This window comes from Pongo pygmaeus, chromosome 22 (genome assembly GCF_028885625.2).
Source record: "Pongo pygmaeus isolate AG05252 chromosome 22, NHGRI_mPonPyg2-v2.0_pri, whole genome shotgun sequence".
NCBI classification, from domain to species: Eukaryota; Metazoa; Chordata; class Mammalia; order Primates; family Hominidae; genus Pongo; species Pongo pygmaeus.
In genome coordinates, this window is record NC_072395.2 from 51,392,730 (window position 1) to 51,415,678 (window position 22,949).

At 39.9% G+C, this 22,949-nt stretch overlaps 1 protein-coding gene and 1 pseudogene across 11 annotated transcripts in view; one reads left to right on the plus strand and one right to left on the minus strand.

Annotated features, from left to right (window-relative positions):
* The window catches only part of ERG (ETS transcription factor ERG), a 281,869-nt gene that overhangs the window by 112,380 nt on the left and 146,540 nt on the right, over positions 1–22,949 (minus strand). Inside the window, exon 1 of one of the 11 annotated variants that reach the window (XM_054468842.2) lies at positions 4,858–4,983. The exons of 9 other annotated variants lie outside the window; for them this stretch is intronic. In XM_054468842.2, coding sequence (XP_054324817.1) covers positions 4,858–4,875 — 18 coding nt within the window. In that variant the 5' untranslated portion in view covers positions 4,876–4,983. Of the gene's footprint in view, positions 1–4,857; positions 4,984–22,949 lie in introns of those variants that run through there. One more of the 11 variants, XM_054468843.2, reaches the window with a different exon arrangement.
* On the plus strand, positions 8,889–9,090 carry LOC129022584 (small nuclear ribonucleoprotein G-like; annotated as a pseudogene).

The window sequence follows — 22,949 nt, forward strand, 5'->3', positions numbered from 1 at the left end:
GACTTTTAAACATTTTCTCTACCATAAGAATTTTTTATGTTTATAATTTATGCTAAAGAACAAGATGTATTTTTTGTAATTCAGGAGTAAAGAGGACAGTGGGGTATTCCAGGGTGCTGTTCCTGCCCTAACCAGGAGCACGATGCAGTCGTAGGCCTCTGCCCTCCTCCAGCAGCCTCGGCTCAGAACAGGACGAAGCCAACCCTCTCTGACCAGCACCACCTCGGGCGACCCCTGGACGCTCCACCTGCCCCTGTGTGTGGTACCTGCCCTGCTACACCTTTAACAAGCACCCCGCAAGCTCCCTCCTCCTTCCTTCCCTGTCATGTGGCTGCCCAGACCCAGATGTACCCTGCCTGGGTGTGGGAGGCCGCACATCAGAGCAGTCTGTGGCTGTGGGCTTCACAGCTGAAGCGGGGCCGTGGGAAATGTTAAGAGGATTGAGTGCAGGGCCTGAAAAACAATACGGTAGAAAAGGTTACAGCCGCGGCGGGGGCGTCTGATGGCATCTGCCATTTATTGAGGATGGGTGCAAGACAGGGTAGCCATTATGATCCCATTTTACAGGTGAGGAAACTGAGGTCAGACAGGCTAGCTACCTTGCCCAGGGTCACAACAGGAAGGAAGCAAATGCAAGTGTGTCTGCGGCCACGTAAGGTGAGAGAAGCGCTATCAGGGGTGGTCTGACAGAATCCCCAGGCCAGGGAGCAGTTGTCCTCTATCTTGTGGGGTCAAAGGAGGGGACAAGAAGGCTCTCCTTGAGGTAGCTCCAAAGAAAAGACCCCGCCACAGCAGAGTGTGCTACCAAACGCTGGAACAGCCTGGAGACTGTCCCTGTCTCTTCTCTGAGGTTTCGCATTTCAGAGAAACTCTCATCCGTCTGGCTTCCCCACGGCCTTTACTCTGTGATTCTCTTATGTATCAGCTGTTAAACCAATAAATCCGCCAAGTTGTTGGGGTGCCTATAATGGCTTTGGGTCTCCACTCCCACAGAGGGACTCTTATTCTAAAGTTCTAAATGTATCAGTCATATTTTCCTGAAGACAACAGAAATGGTTGTTTCATTTACTTATTTTTATGTATGCTTTTTCAAGAGTTGTTAACCTGTGTTTGTGTTTAAATAAAGATCTGTTTTGCAAAACAAAAACTTTATGAGATAATCACTTATAAACGTAGATAATTAAGAAATGGTTCAGGCTCAGCACATTGTCTGAGAGCACTGCAGTCCTGCACTGTATTTCATGGGGGAAAAAAAGCCCACAGATTGAGCCATTCTCAATCCTGCTTTCCAGGGTCACTAAGTCAGGGTGCCTGGCGTGCATGGGTGCATGCACACACAGGCAGAGGGCCAGGGAGAAGTGTGCAGTGTCCACAGAAGGCAGCCTGGATCACAGAGCTGACCAAGAACAGAAGCAGCAAGTTGTTTTAAAGTAGTTGCCTGTAAAGCCACTTTTCGGCAAGGACAGATACTCAGAGCATGCTCTGAAATGACTTATGCACAGCAGGGCAGCGGCATTTTGCCCCTGGCCTTCCTTCCATTCTCCCGGAATCCCCCTAAAGTAACAAGGACTGACGCAATTCGTATTTCACTTAGCCAACAGGTTGATGAAAAATCATAAATCTGTAGCTATTAAACTCATTAATCACATCCATCAAAATTCTATGAGGAGTTAACTTTCTTCATATAACTCTTAGTCTTAATAAGTTTCCCTCACATGTGATAGCAAATGTTCAAGAAGTGCAAATGTGCAAACAATGCAAGCTTTATGTCTTTAAATTAATAAAATTGAGTCCTATCAGGTCGTGTTTCAATTACCATCAAACCTTCCAACCTCTGTCAATTCAAAAAAAGGAACTTCTTTAGGCAAGTCATGGAAATAGCACTAGGGTGCCCTCAGGTCTCCACCAAGCCTTTGTTAGTAACTTTCCATGTCCTGTCTGATTTTTAAGATGCTTTCCCCTGATGCTGCTGCCGGCTGCTGGCTCTCTCCACATCCTTCAATGTCAGATCTCTGTGATGATGGAAAATCCCCCACATTCCCTTTTACACATTAAGTATCTTTCCAGGATCAGAACTTGCAACCTGGGGTTCATGTTCTCCTTAAAAGGTCTGGGGAGAGAACTGTATTTCTGTTGTAATTCTATGCATTTCTTTTTAATGCACCTGAAAGTATTATTCTGAGAAAGGACTGTAGGCTTCATCAGACTTCCCAAATTGCAGATGGCATTAAAAAAAAAGGAATCAGGAAAGTCTTTGGGAAATTAGGCTAAAACTCCTAACTGAAGCACAATCGAGTTTTCAGTGCAACAGCAGGATCCCTGCAGTCTGTAGCAAACACTGAGCTGTTTGTGGGGACAGTGGGGCCGGTAAGGTTCAGCACCTCTCAATATTGTCAGATGTCACCAATGGCCAAGGGAAGCACCAAAACCGATCCATGAATTGTCTGCAAACCATCAGCTTTGTTGCTTCAAAGTCTTTACTAGAACTCTTAAGCTGATCTTAAAATTCACAGACACTTAGAGATAAATGAACACTCTCACATAAGTTCCCAAAATTCCTTTACTTCTTCCAGTTGAAACATTTTGTTCCCAATTTCAAGTTACCAAGGGAAAATGATGGTAAGAATCACAAAGACTGGAATCACAAAGAATATTTAGCTTTTCATAGTGTCTCATAGGGTCTTACAAATGTTAATGCAAAAAAAATAAAAACTCCACTCAAATGTGGAAAACCAACTTAACAAATTTAGAGCATCTGATACCCAATCGACTAATTGATTTATTTACTGAAACAACAAAAAAACAGAGTGCATTGGAGACTGGAAATTGCCTCTATGGGGGGCTGTTTCCTAATTCCAGTGGACAGCCATAATTTTCCCTATGCTAACTTGGGCTTTGCACTAACGTAATTGAAACTGTAGTCAACAGACTCAGGACCTCCTTTTTCCACTCTATAAACAAGGCTGTAAAATCATCTCATTACTTTACCCAGGAAATCTAACAGAAACATGTCTTAAAAGAAGTCACCTATAAAGAGGGACTATTTTAACAGAAGATTAAAAAAAAAATTCACCTGTAGTCACTCTAAGGGTTCACTTGGGTACATACAATAAACACATAATGCAATGTAATAAAATGTTAAATCAAGCATAGTATCTTAGACAAGTGTAAACTATTATTTCCAAAAAAGTATTCAGAAAATCACAAAATATTCAAACTTTCAAAATAGCTTCATGTATTCATAAATGTATATTTTAAATTAAACGGTATAACACATTTGGATGTTTTGCAAAATGTACCTACCTTCTAAAGGATGGTCTGTTATTTCAATGTCCTTTTTAATGCACTGATTTTTTTGGGAAAAAAAAACACATAAGATCGTACCCAGGCTATTCAAGATTTACACAAAATATTTGATTTAACATGCATATGAATAAGGATAAAAATAAGAACAAAAAAAGATAACATTTTGGGTCACAAAATCAAGTAATTTCTATTCATGTAGCTACAAGTAGGGCACATTAACTCTCGATTTTATAATTCCTGTCTATAGGAGCCATATTTCAGCAGATTCCAATCCTTGAAGCCAAAGAAAGAAAAGTCTCTATAAGGTGAAAGTTCTTGGTACGTAGATTTTTAATATATTATTGAACACACCTTGAGAAATAAAAGCTGCACTTCTGAAACACAGTTTCTATGGTACATGTGAGTCAAATCTTCTAATACAAACATTTCAAATTATGAAAATACCAAACCAAATGGCTTGGCCCAGTTCTGGGCAAACTTCCATTTTCTGGTGCACTTTCCAACAAACTGAAAGCCTCATGAAAACACCACCAAATGCTTCTCACCTCCATGCAGCAAAACTAAAGACATGCAACAAACACAATCTTCTTTTTCCTCCACTCAGCATCTGCTTTTGTTTCTGATTTTTCACATTTCTACAAATGTCACGAAGGTATGGTGGCCTTTAAAACAACTGAACAGACCCCCATTCAAGACTGTATGCCCCTTGACTTGCAGTCACCATTAAATTGGCTTCATTTCCAGGAATCGGGCCATATTTAGGATTGTACCTGTACAGATTTACCTCCACATTAATCTCTATATGCTATCTACTAAAAACTTAGGCAAGGAAATGCATCAGACCAAACACTCCAGAGCACAGAGAACCGACCGGCCATTGCTTTCCAATCCCCGCAAACCTAACCATTGCTGGAAGAAATCTTACTCACAGTGCACAGACAGTAGGTATTTTATTGAAGATAAACATATAGCGGAACAAACCAAATTACCCCCATTTGAGTTACGTGAACGCTCAGTTCTCAGCGTGGATGTCCCACAAATCAAGTCAACATTTGCGTCCCATTACCAGCAGCCACTTGCCGAGTATCTCTTCGCTTCCACTGGGACTGCCTGGCATCCCTGATGCTAAGAAGCCACTGAAGAGCCTCCAAATGTCCGACATTCACAAACCCATCTTTTGCTTTGACCCGACCCTTCAACCTCTCCGAGTCTGCTGCCTTTTCTCAGACACACATCCAGGCACTGTTAGGGATAGTTAGAGAATCTGAAAATTCAGAAGCGCTCCGAAAAGCCTTTCCAAAAGTAATCCACAGCACTCAACAGTGAATTTAGAAACCCCAATTTTTTTCTGAGTTTGAAGTTTTTAAGCCTTGCGGATGGTTGGAGTAGGAAAAAGGAAATTTACTAGGCAGTGCAAAGGAAATCTTGTTGTCCTCTATTGTGGCAGTGGGGGTGTTGCCCAACCCTAACTTATCTGCCTTGATAAAGGAAACCAAAGAAAAGAGTAACAAGAACAAGATTTTGTCAAATTAAAAGGAACCCTTTCCTTACCTTAATAGTGCTGGCCATAATGCAATCAAGTTTATTGATCGTTAATAAATGTTAATAATAATTATTGCTTCTCTCTGACCAGAAAGTAGTTTTGATGAGGTTGTTTAGAGCGGATGAGATTGTGCTAAGTCTGGGAAATGAAGTCAGCCAATGGCAGGAAGAGGTTTCTATTGGTCCTGGCTGTCCAGCCCAAAGAAACAGGATATTTGGGAGTGGAGAGATAAGAGACCCTGAAAACAATGTTGTTTTTCTTGATGATATGCAGCCAGGAGATTTTTTTTTTTAATTGAAAAAAGAAAAGGCATCAATTGGGACGGGGACTGCCACAGCAGGTGTGACCGGTGTGCCGCCGTGTGACACACTGCACTGAGACCAAGGCAGGATGCAGATGTGATGGGACTCCACATGGCTTCACACGGGCTGTGAGCACCTTGGAGCCAAGGCGTTGAGGGCACCCCACTGCCCCAGGTGTCAGCCCTTCGCAGCCCAATTCTTCGCAGAATTACTAAGACAGAGAACTTGAGCTCCTTTCTCCTAAAAGGAAACTTTGCAGGTGGAGTTTACTTCATGTTAATAGATGGCCATGTTCAGTAACAGTCATTGCCTGGCTGATTTTTAACAACCTATACTTATTCAACATTTCATATGAGTGTTCCAGAACAGTTTCATTTTCTCCTTCCAAATACCTGCACTTTTTATTTGCTCTACAACAAAGTTGTTGAAAACGCAAGGACTCTCGGCTTACAGTAAACAAGAAAAATGAAAAGGAAAAATAAACCTTCCCAAGTCTTGTTTTCAAGTATTTATTAAAATCCAAATAACTGAAGTGACTACAAATGTCCTGGAATGTCAGTGAGCTGGTCTCACTCTGACAGACATCCATGCTGCAGACAACAGATCCTCATAGAACTTTTGGCTACCCAGAGATGCCATGTGAGGGCCCCATTACACGTTTAAAATCCAAGCTAGAAGTTCAGGGTCAGAGGTCTGTCTTCTCCTCAAAGGAAGCACAGCGAATGCAGGCCTGAACATTCCTTAGAGGGTTTCAGGACTTTAATTACTCATTTTCAGGAAATTACTTGGAAGAAACATTTTGCTTTGAATCTAGCTACATGAACGCAGGACCCATAAAGAGGTGTGGTCTCAATAGGGGACCCCAAGAACACAATAGACTAAATCCTGAGTCATCTGACAATTCCTGGTTGCAGAGTTGGACGTTCAGTAAATGGATTTCACTCAGACTTTAGGCCGGCACGTGTCAGAGTTCTGTCCACCAGCCCAGGCGATTCTGGCTTTTATTATATACCTCTGATTTATCACCTCATGTTAGGATAGAAGAAGGAGGAGAAGGAGAAAGATAAGGGAGGAAAGGGGGAGGAAGGAGAGCAGGAGGAGGAGAGAGGGAAGAGGGCAAGAAAAAAAGGAAGAAGGAGAAAGGAAGGACGGAAGAGAGAGAGAAAGGAGGATGGGAGGAAGGAGGGAGGAAGGAAGGAGGAAGGAAGGGAGGGAGTGAGGGAAAGAGAAGGAAAAGAAAAGAGAGTATATTGTAAGAAAATCATTCTATGGAAATCAGAACCTAAGTTCTCAGCACCTACATTATGAGGGGGTGTTGATTTCCGCTCTTTTCATCTCTGAACAATGAATAAGATGGCAGGCTGATTAAAATTCTGTTTCCCCGAAAATTTCAAAGTCCTGAGCTGTTTTATCTGGGCAGCTTCCACTAGAATTCTGGAGTGCGGAGGAGAAAAGCTCTCTCAGCTTCCCTGAGTGTCCTTGCTTTTTGTTCTCTCCTAAGAAGCATCAATGTAAAATGTTAACTGTGGCCCCCACGACATGTGACGCCTGATTATGCATTTACCAAACACCAGCTGTGAATAAGATGAACGCTTTGCTAATGAAATAGCCAGGGAAGAAAATCCTGCGTGGTCCCGCCTCACCCACGCCTCCTGGTTGCTAATCCAGCCCTCAGTTTTTCCCTGCAGCAGGAAAGATCAGCATTTCTACCAGGACCTAATGCTTCAGTGATGATTTGACCTTAACTCCCTGGTTCTTGCCTAATGCAAATCAAACTGTGAAGAGTGGGATTTCTTACCTCTCTATTTTGAAATAATTTCCAACTTACAGAAAAGCCACAAGATAATACACAAAACTCCTAATACCCTTCACCTGGTTAACTCTGATTGTCCACTGGTGCCAATGTACATCATTTTCTCTGCTTTCTCTCACACATGCTCTCTCTCAACCTCTGTCTCTCTCTCCCATATTTATTTACGTATAACATACATGCATGCATATATCCTTCGTTTTCTAACTAATAAAAATATTGTTTTATAAGAGACAAATTTATTTATTAGATACTAAAAAAGAGAAAAACAGATGCTATTATTTGATCAATATTCGATCCATAAGTTTCACTGCGTCTAATTTTGGAAATGCATACAAACATAAAAAGTGATCTAATAAAAAGTTAATTTGGGGATACTGAGTGGTAAATTCTGTTCCAAAATTGTACAAAGGAAACTCTTCCTCATTTCTAATGACAAAATGATTGATTGATTCCTGTTGTCTTCAAAGAGAATAATTCTTGATGTTTCAAATGGCATCACGGCATCCAAGCCTGGTAATCTCTGACTATTTAATGTAAAGTGTTTTAAAAAAAACTTTGGCTCTTGATAGCACAAGGCACATCTATTTTTTTTTTTTTTTTTTGAGACGGAATCTTGCTGTCACCCAGGCTGGAGTGCAGTGGCGCGATCTCGGCTCACTGCAAGCTCCGCCTCCCAGGTTCACGCCATTCTCCTGCCTCAGCCTCCCAAGTAGCTGCGACTACAGGCGCCCACCACCACACCTGGCTAATTTTTTTTTATTTTTAGTAGAGACGGGGTTTCACCGTGTTAGCCAGGATGGTCTCGATCTCCTGACTTCATGATCCACCCGCCTCAGCCTCCCAAAGTGCTGGGATTACAGGCGTGAGCCACCGTGCCTGGCCAAGGCACATCTATTAACTAGAACACAGTAGTGCAGAAACCGTTTCCCAAACATTATCCTATGGGGAAATTATCTAAAGATATAGAATCACTTCAGCTTTCCTCACCTGTACCCCAAGTCTATGCTATTAAATGGCCTCACCCCTACACCACCCAGCAGCCTAAGAACCAGGCTGCCATTCCCACCTGATACCTCCTCTTCCTAGGGATATATGCACTTCAAGTCACTACACAGACCAAGTTAGGGGGCAATCTGGCACATGGCCCCTACCTGAGGCCCATCCTGCCATGAGCCTGTCAGGGCAGGGTCCTTTTTCACTCTCCTTGAGACGTAGCAACCACCACACTAGACCAGCACAGCCCACCCAGTGGCTGTGGACAGCAGAACCTATGAATAAAGTACACATTTCCATTGCATGCGTCTCTGCCACAAACCCATCTCCTGTGAATCTGCCAAAACCTTCCACTAGTCTCACATTTTACTCCAAAGAAAGAAACAAAATAACATAAAATAAATATACCATAAATTCACTGTCACAATAAAAGAAGCACTATTATTTATGTATCCTAAAATCATTTCTTCCCATTTTCTAAAGATTGAACAAGTTCTCATTCTTGTTCCCTTACTAACTTCTCTGTATGGAATACGGGGAGGAAGGTCAGGAGCTAAGAACACTCTGAATGACAGCCACATGGTTCTCAATGTGATACATGCGCAGAGCAAAGAGAGGAGACCCGTCTGAACCTCCACATCTGTGGGGACACAACAGAAGATTCACTCATGACTCATTCATGTCTTTATCCCTGCCCTATACATCCCTACAATGGAACGCCCATCCGCCTCAAAAACATTGCAGGAAAATGATGTAGTAGATGAACACTTAGCAATATGGAAAACTGCTCTGATATCTTACCTGGTTAGTTAAAAAATCACAGTATATAGGAGAATTATATCATAGACCCATTTTGTTAAAAATAAAAAGGCAGATGGGGGTCGCCATGCATTCTAGTGCAAAGCATCTGTGAACCCGAGGAACAGACACCATGAGCGAAGCTAACCTTCCCGAGTTGAAAAATGAAATGCAATGGTGGCAGACATGTCCAAGGAATATTATGGGGACTTGATCCCTTTATGAATCTTGTGATAGATAAATGTGTGGAGATGTCGACTAGTTGGCAGCAGAACAGTATTGGAATGGTGGTAATACAAGGAAATAGTATCATCATATTAGAAACTTTGGAATGAGTATAAATAATGGCTGTTCAACAGAGAAACCCATGTCCCCTCTCCAAAGGGCCTGTTTTACTATATGTAAAAATTAGGTCATGTATGTTTTCATATTAGACTTTTTGTTAAATCATCTTTTTTTTTTTTTTTTTTTGAGATGGAGTCTCGCTCTGTCGCCCAGGCTGGAGTGCAGTGGCGTGATCTCAGCTCACTGCAAGCTCCACCTCCTGGGTTCACGCCATTCTCCTGCCTCAGCCTCCTGAGTAGCTGGGACTACAGGTGCCCGCCACCACACCCGGCTAATTTTTTGTATTTTTAGTAGAGACGGGGTTTCACCATGTTGGCCAGGATGGTCTCGATCTCCTGACCTTGTGAAAAGGCAAAGTAAAAATATTGACAGCTATATCTTATAATACTAATGGCAGAGAAGCTTTTTGTTTTTTCCCCTCTTCTTCTTTGGTTCACTTATATTTTCAAAACATAAATTTGTAATAAACATAAATTATATCCTAATATAAAAATACGTAAGTAACATGCAATGTTGTACATTTTTGTAAATATCTGAAAAATACAGGAATGTTCTGTAAAAAGTGCAGCCCACAATACTTGTAGGTGTCAAACCTTTTAGCATGTCCAAATGCCTGTTGTTTTTAAAATGTCTACAGCAAGCATAGAGCTCTTATTTTTTTTTTCATTTTATTAAGAAAACCCAGAAACGCTCAAAAGTTTTGTGGAGCCATCTATGCGGCGTTAATCCATTCAGGTGATATTAATGGTATTTTCCTGCCAGGAACTCCAGTGGGCACTCAGGAAGCCAGGATTACAGGGCTCTACCCAGTCACCGCGTCTCAGCATTCGGGAAGCCTATCTCAGTCTCCTCAAATTCTGCACACATAAAACTTCAGAGCCTGGGAGCGACCCATGAAACGCAGGTTTTTAAGGACAAAACAATAGGACAAAAGTGCTGCATATTGTCCTTAAGATGACACACGAATTTAAAATGCATAGTGTTTGGATTATTCATGAGAGCCCCACAAGAACGATGTCCCAGGGATTTTTGCCAGGAACATGCCTGAGATTGCAGATAAGGATCAAGCATCTGGGGCTGCCACACAATGGAAAACTCCAGCACTCCGTGGAACTTTTCCATCTGCAGCAGTTGGAGGATTTGCCTGAGAACATACGCGGCATTAAGACACTCTCAGCCCTCAAGGGCACCCAGTCAGTGCTGTTTAAGGATGGTTTTTCTGTTCACAGCATACTTCATGATTACAGCTTCACTCCATTGGATACAACTATGTGAGTATGTGTGTATGAGTGTGTGAATGTGTGTATGCGGGGGGGTGTGTTGGGGGAGGGGAGTGCCATATCCCCCAGCAGCACATTAAGAAATAATCCAATTACAATTTAAATAACCATTGTTTCAACACTTTCTCTAAGTGGCGAATGTGTTCTTCAGTCTCTTGGTTGATCTGAACTAAAAGAAACCAAGGAAACTGTTATCACATACCAAATCCTCAACTTCTCAACACCAAGTTGCAATTTCCTTAATACTGAAGCACACGTCAGTTCAGTTCTATAAGCTCACATGGAGCAATGATTTCAATAAGCACAATTTCATAAGCATCCCACACGTTCTCAAGTTTATGCCAATTTTGCTGTTACTCAACTCCATATGACTTTAAAAATGTAGGAATATTAAAACCATTATCGAGGACTCCAAATATGTCAACATATTATCTGTGGTTTTAAGAAAGAAACCTAAGAGGAGAGTAATTATTTTGTCACCCTTATTTAGTTTAAAATAACTTTTAAATGTATTGTTCCAATTATTAGGCTTCTCTATATAATTTGGAAACCATTAAATGAGTTTCAACTTCTTTATCCATATAACCGGGTATACCTGAGCATAGATGCTACAGACATCACGTTGCCATTGGTGCCCATAAGCCTTGGTATGCCCACAGGGCATATAATTAAGAGTCACAAAAGCATCTGACTGGCATCCCACTCTACCCCCGACTCAGATCCAAAGTATCCTCTCCCAGGTACTGTCCCCTGTCACCATCCTTGGCCAAACTGAGAATTTATCCCAGGTTGTTGAAATTAATTTTGATTTTGATTCTAGTCAGAATTTTAAATGGTTTTTTAAGAAGTGTGTCAATCTCACCTATAAGATACTAAACAGCATCACTTATTTTTGTCTTAATCTGTCACTATTTTATGAATTATTTTTAAAGAAACTACAGATTACTTCTTAAAGAAAGATCATAAGTGGCACTATAATAACATTCAGTTGATAGAAATTTATGTAGAAGCCTGCATTAATAATTTTTCCTGCTGCTTTCTAAAGTTGGCTTTTAGTTTTAGGTTGAGGTGGACTTTAATTCAGCATCACCTCATTTGATGATTTATTTACTAATTTATTTCTATCACAAATGGAATCAGAAATGAAGTGAAGGCAAAAAATCTTTGCCACAAATTCATTTATATTTGCATGAGTATTACCAGGCTACCTGCGGATGCAATGAAGCCCTATACCTGTGCCTGAAATCAGGAGCACAGGACACTGGGAGTCTGTCTCAGCGCAGTAACTGCTACATGGTACACTCCACATGGTATCCTCTCCACCCCAGCCCTCCTCATCCTTTGCCCCCCTCCACACCTCACCCTCTCCACACTGTATTATCTCCCACTGCAAGCAACGCAGAGGACACAGAGGTGCAGCTGAAGTGAAGGTAGGCCAGTTCTTTTCCAATTCACTCATATGAAAATGTGTTAAATCCTGTTAAACACACCGACTTAAACTGAAACGATGATGTCAGTAAATTTGTTGTTGTCATCTGATGCCCACACAGATCTCAGCACATGTTTTGGGAAAGGCTGCAGTGTTCAAGGAGTACTAGAAATGTTCTTTCTGAGTGGACTGGCCATGATAAGCCAAAGAATATTATAGCCGATACGGATAAATCATGGTTTTCCCACTGCGCAGTTGCCTGGTGGAGATTATTCCAGCCACAAAAATAATCCTGCCTCAAGGATTTTAGGAAGCAACCACCTCCTGCCTAAAGAACTACACTGCATTGTTTACTTGCCAGCTAGAAACCAGACATGAGCCGTGCAGGGAAGTTCCCTTTGAACGGCTTGAATTGTTGTCACTAGAGGGTGCTAAATGCCCCTCAAAAAGGCCTTCAGAGAGAACTAGTGTGTCTAATTCTTGATTTAAATTCCCTGAATTGACATTATTTTACAAAGTGGTCTCATTTTTTACTTGTTAAAATTAAGATCTAACATTTATAATGCAGAAATGGTGGTTTTTTTTGAAAAATTTGAATTGTTCATTATTATAGAACATAAAGAAATACACGTTTTAGGAGCAAAGATGAATTACACAGATCTGAATGTAAGATTAAAGGCATAAATCTGGGGGACTGAGATTTGACCATGGAAATTGTATAATTGTTTTATGCCACTGTTAGTGATTTTAAAGCCTGAAAAATTTTCCACTTTACAATAATTTTAGATTGTTCAATATGTTCCCAAATGTGAGTTGCATCAAATTCAGTAAATTTAGAGCATGTTTGTTTTCTCTGTACACAATACTGACGTCAGTGCTAGTGCCTGCCTAAACTCAGACATGAGTAGATCCTTTTCCAGAACTAAGTGTTACAGGAGGAATATGGATTATACTATAATATATCAGATGTGCCAAAAACGTCACGGTCCCTTCCTTTCTCAAAAAAAACCGTGTAGTATTTTGGAATATGCATGGAGTATAGCACTTCTAAAAATGGTACTTTACGTATACATGAAGTAAAATAGGCCTTAAAGCTTAATATACAGATTTTCTTGAAAATAATCTTATTATACATTTACACTGACTTTTTGGTCATCCAAACATTATACACTTCAGCAAAAAGAAATATAACCGATTTTGCAACTTTCTGTCTTTGCTTGTACTTAAAAATATCTGCAGTATTTCCTTTTCTCTCCCCTTCCACTTTGGTTCATATACCAAGGAATTGTGAGGTCAATGGGTGACAGTTGTTTATTTGTGTTCACGGCTGTCGGGCGGGGCTGGGTGTGGGTAAGGCTCTGACCGACATCTGAAGAGGCTTCACCCACTGTGGTTTAGGATACATTTTCCCCTCGCTCTGCCAGTAGAACAGGGAGGCTCGTTTTCAATGTATTCTACAGAAGGATAATTAAAGCAGTGTTTCATCTACTCGTCTGCTATTTTTAAAGGGAAACAAACATACCCTTTGCATGTGAGAGGCATCGCAAACTAGATGGGAGGAGGCCTGGACCCTGTAACAGTCGTACATTCCAGTTCCAGCTTCGCTGGGGTGCAACTGCAGATAAAAGACGCTGGCTCAAGAAAAAGCGACCCTGGGCTCTGCATTGCCAGCATGCACAATACGAATTGCTAATGATGAGCTGGCTTAGGTAGGAACTGAGGACCGTGAGTGCAGGGCTAACCTCTGCTTCACAAGAGGGGTCCACTGGCGCGTGCTGGAGGCGGGGAGCCTTCGTGATATTTCTCCGAAGGGAAGAGTCCATGCAGCATCCTGATAACAGGGACCTTGGCTTCATCCCCAACTGCTCGGTGACCCCAATGCGTCATTTAATTCATGTGTGCCAATTTTCCTTTTTCAATCAACCAGTAACTTTGCAGGTTTGTTCAAAGAAGAAATTAAAATGCATTGGAGATGGAAGACAGCCATCTTCCTGGAGCCCCAGTGCTGACACTGGGAGGGGAGCCCCAGGATTCCCTCATGACTGGGTCAGTGATGGCCCTCAGCAAGCACTTACTGAATGAGTGAATGAATGAATGAATGAATGAATGAAGCTGGCCACAGAGCCCAGGAGTATCAGGGGAGGGCAATACTGGCTGTGTCAGTGGCTAGTCCAAGAGAGCCCTTCAAGAGCCCAGAGTTTGATTTGAACTTGGGACTCCCCTGGGATGGGTGAGGTTCTCTCAACAGCAGTTGACAGGAGGGCACTGGGACAGGCCCGGCCAGTTTCAGTCCAACCAGCTGTGGCTCCTCTGAAGGGATGTGGCCAGGCCCAGCTGCGGCCAAAGCACCAGCCAGTCCCTCAGTTCTGAACAGAACGTGCCCAGCATCAGTGCCTTCATTTGTTTTTAAACTGCCTGCTGACCATCCACAAAGTTAAGATGACAGCTGGGACTTAAGTTGTGAGGAACCAATGGCTCCCCATCACTCTCTCACACACACACGCACATGCACACACACAGACACACACAGACACACACACACACGCACATGCACACACACAGAGACACAGAGACACACAGACACACGTGCACATGCACACACACAGAGACACACACACACACATGCACACACACAGAGACACACAGACACACACATGCACGTACACATATGCACACAGACACATGCACATATACACATACACACATACAAACACACACAGACACATACACAGAAGCACATAGACACACATACAGACACACACATGCATGCATACAGACCCACATACACATACACACAGACACACACATACACAGACACGCACATGTGAAACACACACACAAAGACACACACACACACATACACACAGGCACAAAGACAGACAAACACACAGACACACATAAACACACATATATACACAGACACACACATACACTGACACACACATACATGCACACACATACACACACAGACACAAAGACAGACACACATACACATAGACGTATGCACACAGACACACAGAAGCACACAAACACAGACACACATACACACAGGCACACAGAAGCACACACACACATACACACACATGCAGACACACACATACACACAAAGACAGACACATATAAACACACATATACACACATGCACACACATATATACACACAGACACACAGGCAAACACAGACACACAATGGATGGTATTGTCATCTATGAACAGATGAGAGAGAGAGACAGAGCAGGAGGTCATCTTCTCCCCACCCCTCTTCTCCCCACTGTCACCACCTCTCTCCCAAGTCTAGCTGCAGGCCCTGTGAGCTGTGGAAGTGGCTTTTTTGAGCTGTCTCCTTAGATTGAGTCATTGGGAAGTGAGGAAGGTAAAATTTCTCTAAGAAGCCTCCCAAATCTGTATCTTATGGGATTTCCATCTCAATAATTGAGCTAATAGTACCTGTAAGCAAGTGGATAGTCAATAAAAAAAAAAAAATACCGGCTGTAAGAACGAACGAATGAATGAGTGGATGAGTGGATGAGTATACATCCTCTGTTTTGCTGGTATCATGATGATTTTACAGCAGATTTATCTGGATTTCAATATAAAATAAGAGCTCCCATTTGTATACAACTTAGTCCTTGTAATTTTCCAAAGTAACTCTGATTAAAATTATTTCCAGCCAAACTATTTAGGCAACTGGGTTGGTTTCACATGTACTTATTAGAAACTATTAGAATGGTATATTGATTGCATTTCTAGACATTTGCCATATCACCATGGCAACTGTATTTCCCAAGATGGCCCAGTAGGATTTCCCGTCATGCATAACCTTCTATAAAGTGACATTGACTTTGCTTCCATCAGAAAGTGAGGTCCACGTTCCCACTCCTTGAATCTGAGTTGGGCTGTGACTACAGCAGAAGTTCAGCTACGTGGCTTCCCAGGCTACCTTGGAAAAGTGGTAGAGCTTCCACCTGAACAGAGCTTCCACCTGATTTTCTTGGGAACAGCCACTCTTAAACCTCAGCCACCATACGGGGAGAAAGCCCAAGCCATGTGACGAGGCCATTTGTAGGTGTTCCGGGCATCAGTCCCAGCCCACAGCCAGCATCAACCCCCAGAGGTATAAATGAAGAAACCAAGATCACTCCAGCCCCAACCGGCACTTGACTGCAAACCTATAAGAGACTCCAAGCAAATAATATCTATCTCAGTGCAATCAAGCCCTGGAACCATGAGAGATTCTAAATAATAAAGTGATCATTGTGATTTTAAGCCACTGAGTCCTGGAGTGAGTTGTTATATAGCGACCGGGCATCAGCATACCATCAGAAGATTCCTTACTCAAGAAGAAACTTTTGCAATGTTGCTACAGCAGAAAATATTCCTTCTGTATGATCATTCATCCATTCATCAATCTTGATTGGCATTGGCTATGTGCTAAGCATTGTCAGTCACTGGAGGTGCAGAAAAGAAGCGAAGCAGTATTCAGCCTAACAAACAACTTGCATATTGGATAGAGAGAAAAATATGCCAAAATTACAACAGTATTTTGACCCAACAGAAAGGACATAAGAAGGGAACATCAACAGTTCCTTCCTATTCTTTTCCACCCTTTTTCTTTCTGGGCCCATCAAATGTAGAGGTGCCTGAGGGTCACTTTGCCCAATGAGAGTAGATACCCTGCTCTCCCATCCCTAACTTTGGTCTTCACTCTATGCCCGATACCAGCAGCTCCCTAGCCTCCTCCATGCTGTTGGCACCCCATTCCCATTCTCTGGAAACATCTCTGCCCATCAACCTCAGATTACTTTCCCAAGGAGATGTGGGAAAACTTCAATTTTCCCTTCTGTGACTTGCAGAGAAATAGGGGTGGTAAATGAGAAGCAGAGGGAGAGGGTGGGGATTCATTACCTTGAGTTACTAAAGAGAAAAGCTCTAGTGTTTAGAAGGTGCTGTTATTATTTTCTCTGAAACATTAGCTCCTAGAAATCAGGGGCTCTGTCCCTAGCATGGTCTCTAAGGCTGCCAGGACGCCCCGGGGGCTTCCCTCAGTCAATTTTGACTCTAATGAGAGCCATCTGGAAGGCTGCAATGGTGGGCCTCGCTGATCACTGGAGGGGCCTTCGCTGTGGGCACAGGGACATGCACAGGTTCACAGAGTGTGTCTCCATTTCTGGGAACCATAGTCCTGTGTGCTCCCTCCCCAAGGAAAGCAGGAGAAAGAAAACCCACAGTCCTGAGTGGGATTCTCCCCAAACATCTAAAAAGCTTCTTTAAAGAAGTCAGGTTATCATAATTAAACTCACATATGGAATGCCTGTAGACAACATGTTGCTCTTCCAATCCCAGGGAGCTAGGGCACCCAAAGCTCACCTCACCTCCCAGATGGAGCTAGGATTTGAGATACTGGATTCCACATTACTTAAAGCTGTTCGAGCTTTTCATCAGGAATGGAAAGCATTAATGCGTCTCACACGTCACTCTCTGTTGCATGGAATTCTTACACTGGGGAGCTCTTTTTATTTTACTATTTTTCTTTAACAGCCAGAACACTGAGAAGTTTGCAAAGAAATTTTTCAACTGCCTTTAGTGACCCTTAACTCAAGAGATTTTGCCTGATCAGTAAATTGGAGTTGAAAATATTTCTGCACTTTTGGAGTGGGGAGCTTTTTGTCTTTAAAAGAGTGGAACGACACTAACAATAGGGCTATACATACCTTGTGCTTCTTTGTCAGTTACTGCAAACCAAAACCAGATGTGAAGTATCAGCGGCTACCTCGTAGTGACCCATGGAAGTTGAGGCTAATCCATATCATTCTTAATAACTCAAAACTGCCACCTTTTAACCACCTAATTTTTTTCTCACTTACAAATGCAAAAAAAGGAATTGACAGTACACATTGAAATCCATTTTCCCCTGGCCACTTACAGATTTTCTCCTATAAGAGCCGGGAATAAAAGGTCACTCCATTAAATCAAGCAGCCATCATCTGAATATGCTTTAGTTTAGGTGATCATCACCTTTAACAAACCAAGATCTGGAAGGAAGATTTCTGATCTTTAACAAACCAAGATTTGAAAACTAGATATTCCTGTCATGACCTTTTCCCAACATTCAGTATGTAAGGGATTCACTGGATTATTAGACTGCTTGTAAATGTAAGAAAACATAGAAGGTTTAGTGTGAAAAAGTTAGCAAACCTAACAAATGTTTCCCCAACATTGAAACTCCCTGAATTTTCAATAACTTTCCTGAATTTAAAGGTAATGAATATAAATGAAGAACAAAATCAATAGATATAGGAATGATTCATAACCTCCCAAATGAATAAATCAATCACTCTGCCCTACATTTGAACATTCAATCAATATTTTGTCCATTTACTAAATTTAAGAGGAACGACTTTAACATAAAACTAAATATGAAATTATTTCCAACATTGGATATTGTGTTTTACCTTAGAGCAGGCACAAAGTGGAATACCTATGGGTACAAAGCTAGGCATTGATTGATTTTTAATACCTACAAATACAGCAATTACACTGTCATGCTACACATGAGACTTCCTATTCCTACACTGAAATTAGACTGTACATATGTAGAGATAAAAGATAAGACACAATCATATAATATTTCTTCAAATCTAAGACTTTGGATGGTAAGATGTAAAGCACATCATGATTTAAAGTATCACTAGGAAAGAAAAAACAATTCTGCCAATGAAAATTCACCATAATACTTTCTAATCAATCAATTTAAAGACACATCCCAATTTTTGAGCAAGAATAAATGTGTTAAAATTAACACAAATTGGTACACTTGTGATACAATAAATCATAAAAGCACTAAAATGTCACTGCAATAGACCACAGGGCTTCTCAACCTTGGCAGCATCGACATTTTGGGTTGGTTAATTATCTGTTGTGGGGGCTGCCCTGTGCATGGCAGGATGTTTGCTAGCATTCCTGGCCTCTACCCACTAGATGCCAGTAACACCTCGCAGACTCCAATTATGACAACCAAAACTGTCTTTAGACATGGCCAAGTGTCCCTGAAGGTGCAACCAAAAACTCTCCCAGTTGAGAACCACTGGAATAGAGCAATTCAGTTTTATCAGCCTTGTAATATAATTGTGTGTGTACAGTGTGTGCATGACAGACTGTCAGCCAAATGGAAGGTATATTGTCAGATGGGATATATTGACCTGAAAAAATCACATAAACCAACAGCTGGTACATATACAAGAGTGTATCCTGCTCAACCTAACCCACACAATGCAAAAGAACCTGGATGACCACGAGTCACCATCACAGGAGTTTACTATCCATAAGTGTAAACCATCCAAGAAAAGTGAAAACAGATTAAAGAAAATAAAAATAAATAAACCACCACACAATATTCGGGCCTAGCCAGATAACAACAATGAAAAAATGTAATATTTTGCAGCCTTGGCAAGAATGTGGAGGAAAAAGCACTGACATTTGTGTATAATGGGAATAAAATAATTTATCCTTTGACTCCGCGATTGATATTCTAGAAATCTATTTTTTAGAAATACTCACAATAGACAGTTATAAGTACAAAGGATGTCTGCTATTACACTGCTCAGTAACAGTAAAATATGAAAATAAACTGTATGTCTTTCAATCAGATATTGGATAATTATACTACACAGTATTAAGAATGAGATAGATATTAATGTACTGCATAGAAAATATTCAAAGTATAATAAGTTTTAGAAAATTATCACATATGTATATTAGTATATGCAGAGAAAACATCTTAAAATACAAATTTCAGTTTTGAGGTTTGGATCATGGAGTAACTGCCCTCTTTTCAAGTCAAACAGTTCAGAAAATTTGGGATAAAACAAGTGTGTGCTACCTTTGTAATCAGATAAAGCATTTTAAAATAATTCACATTATAACATAGAAATACTGAAATGCCAAGAAAATTTAAATATATTAATTAAAACCTACAGGCCGGGCGCGGTGGTTCACGCCTGTAATCCCAGAACTTTGGGAGGCTGAGGCAGGCGGATCATGAGGTCAGGAGATCGAGACCATCCTGGGCAACATGGTGAAACCCCATCTCTACTAAAAATACAAAAATTAGCTGGGTATGGTGGCGTGTGCCTGTAATCCCAGCTACTCAGGAGGCTGAGGCAGGAGAATCGCTTGAACCAGGGAGTCGGAGGGTGCAGTGAGCCGAGATCATGCCACTGCACTCGAGCCTGACAACAGAGTAAGACTCCATCTCAAAAACAAACAAACAAAAAAAACTTTTAATAAGCTACCAATTAGACTTTATAGAATACATAAATATATTAATATAGCTACAAAGAGGTTGAAGCTTATTCATTGAGACAAGAGTATTTATTGAGCATCGACTTTATTAAATACACTGTTAGTAAGATAACAAGTGAAACTTGTTAAAAAAAAAAAAGAAACTAGGACAAAAGAAATTTGAGTTGAGTTCCCCAAAAATAGGGACTATTCAGATTGTAGGGGAAATTGGGTAAAGGATTTGTTTCATCATGAAGGGAGCAAAGAAACTAAAGGGGAGGTTATGCTGAGAAGTGTATCAGTATGAGGAAATATCTTGACATCTACAGACAAATATTTGTTGCCAGTTCATTTTGGGCATTGAGGATTCACAAGAATAATTAAAAACACATAATATAAAATCCTTCTGATTAGAGCACATTTTATGGCACTGCATAAAGAGATGGCTGTGGGAGTCATTTATATTTTAATACTAACTTGAATGAGGCTTGGTTCCGCAAATAAAACAGAAGAGTAAATATGAAGTGGAGCACATAATAATGTTACTGTTTCTGTGGGTGAGCTTCCATAGGAAAGAGGTAAAGGCATCAATCTCAAAAAGTCAGAAAAATCCAAAGAAAGAAGAAGAAAAATAACAAATGAGAACAAAATTAAGAAAATTGTAAATAATCATACGGTAGAGAAGATAAACAAAGCCAAATCTGGTTCTCTGAAAAGATTAGTTATGTATAAGTCACTGGTGATTATAGAGAGAAAAGAGGGAAGGTTAAAATAACCAAAGTCAACAATAAAAAGGGGGCTATTATTACAGATGCTATAGATATTGGAAGGATAATAGAATATTATGATCAATTTCCTATCAATAAATGTGAAAAATTAGTTGAAATAGATAATATAATTGGAAAATATAATTTACCAAAACTGTCAAAAGAAAAAACAGAAAACCTGAGCTCCTATAATTATTAAAGACATTGATTGAAAAATCTCAGACCTCTTAAAGGACAACTCCAAAAATTTAAAAAAAAAAAAAAAAAAAGGAAAGAAAGTTCCAGGCCAAATTGATTTATCAGCAAATTCTAACATGCATTTTTTTAAAAAAATGATGCCACTCTTACATAAGCTTTTCAGATAAAAGAAAAGAAAGCTTGATACCAAAATGTAACTAGAAAATTATTTAAAAAGGAAAATTATAGGCTAATTTCATACATAAACATAGATGCAAAATCCTAAATAAAATTCTAGAAAACAAAACCCAACAGTATATATGACAATAATATATATATAGTGAACAAATTGGATTTATTTTAAGAATGAAAGCTTGTTTCAATCAAATAATCAAATTTACATTATAAAGAAAATTTATATAACTTTAAACAAAAGAAGAAAAGCACTTAGTAACATTCAATATTCATATTAAAAATTCTTAGTAAATTAGAAATAAAGAGGAAGTTTATAAATCCTACAAATTGATAAAAGGAATCTACCAAAACCTACAGTAAACCACACATTTTCATGTCAAAACTTTAAAATTTAATCTTTTGAAGCTGGGGGAAAAGACAAAGAAGCCCCACATATTACCACGTTTGTCTGAAATTGAATTGGCAGTCTTAGTTAGTAAAGAAGGCAAGGAAATGAAATGCAATGTTAAAGGTTGGGAAAAAGTAAATAAAACTTTATTTACAGATGACATCATTTTTTTACACAGAATTTCCAAGAGAATTTGGAAATAAGTCATTAGAATTAATAAATGAGTTTAAAAGTTTGCTAGATACAAGGTCAATATAGAATTTTAGCTTTATATATCAGCATAAACATCAATAGAAATCAAAATTTTTAAGTGATACTGTTTTCATTAGCATTAAAAATACCTTACAATATGGAAATAAATCTAACATAATATGTGCAGAACCTCTACACCAAAAACTACAAAATATTATTAAAAGAAGACCAAAATAAATGGATAGATATATTCATGGATTGAAAAACTTAATAATCAAAGATGAATTGTCTTCAAATTGATTAATAGATTCAATGCAGATACAATCGATATTTCAACAAAGTTTTTGTGAAACTTGAGTGATTCTCAAATATGTATGGAAATGCAGAGTCAAAAACAGACAAGACACTCTTAAAGAAGTGTGAGAAATACAAAAGATTATCAGAGACTATTAAAAACTGGAAAACCTAGAGGAAATGGATACATTTCTGAACACATACAACCTGCCAAGATTGAATCAGAAAGAAACTGAAAACCTAAACAGGCCAATAACAAGTAACAAGATTGGATAAGAAAAAAAATCTCCCAACAAAGAAAAGTCAAGGACCAGATGGTTTCACTACTGAATTCTACCAAACTTAGAAAGAAGAACTAATACCAATCCTCACCAAGCCATTCCAAAAAATTAAAGAGGAGAGAATTCTTTCTAATTCACTCTATGAGGCCAACATTACCCTCATACCAAAATCAGACAAGAACACAACAAAAAAGAAAACTACAGGCTAATATTCCTGATGAACATCACTTCAGTTCAGCACGGATACAGGCCAATATTTCTGATGAATATAAGTTTTCTAGTATTTTGTTCAGCAAAAGTTATCAACAAAATATTAGTAGGCTGAAACCAACAGCACATCAAAAAGATAATGCACCATGGTCCAGTGGGATGTATCCCAGAGATGCAAAACATACACAAATCAATAAATATGATACATCACATCAATAGAAAAAAACAAAAACCATACGATCATATCAATAAATGCAGAAAAGGCATCTGATAAAATTTAACATTGCTTCATAATAAAAGCTCTCAACAAACTAGGTACAGAAGAAATATACCCCAATATAATAAAGTCCATACATG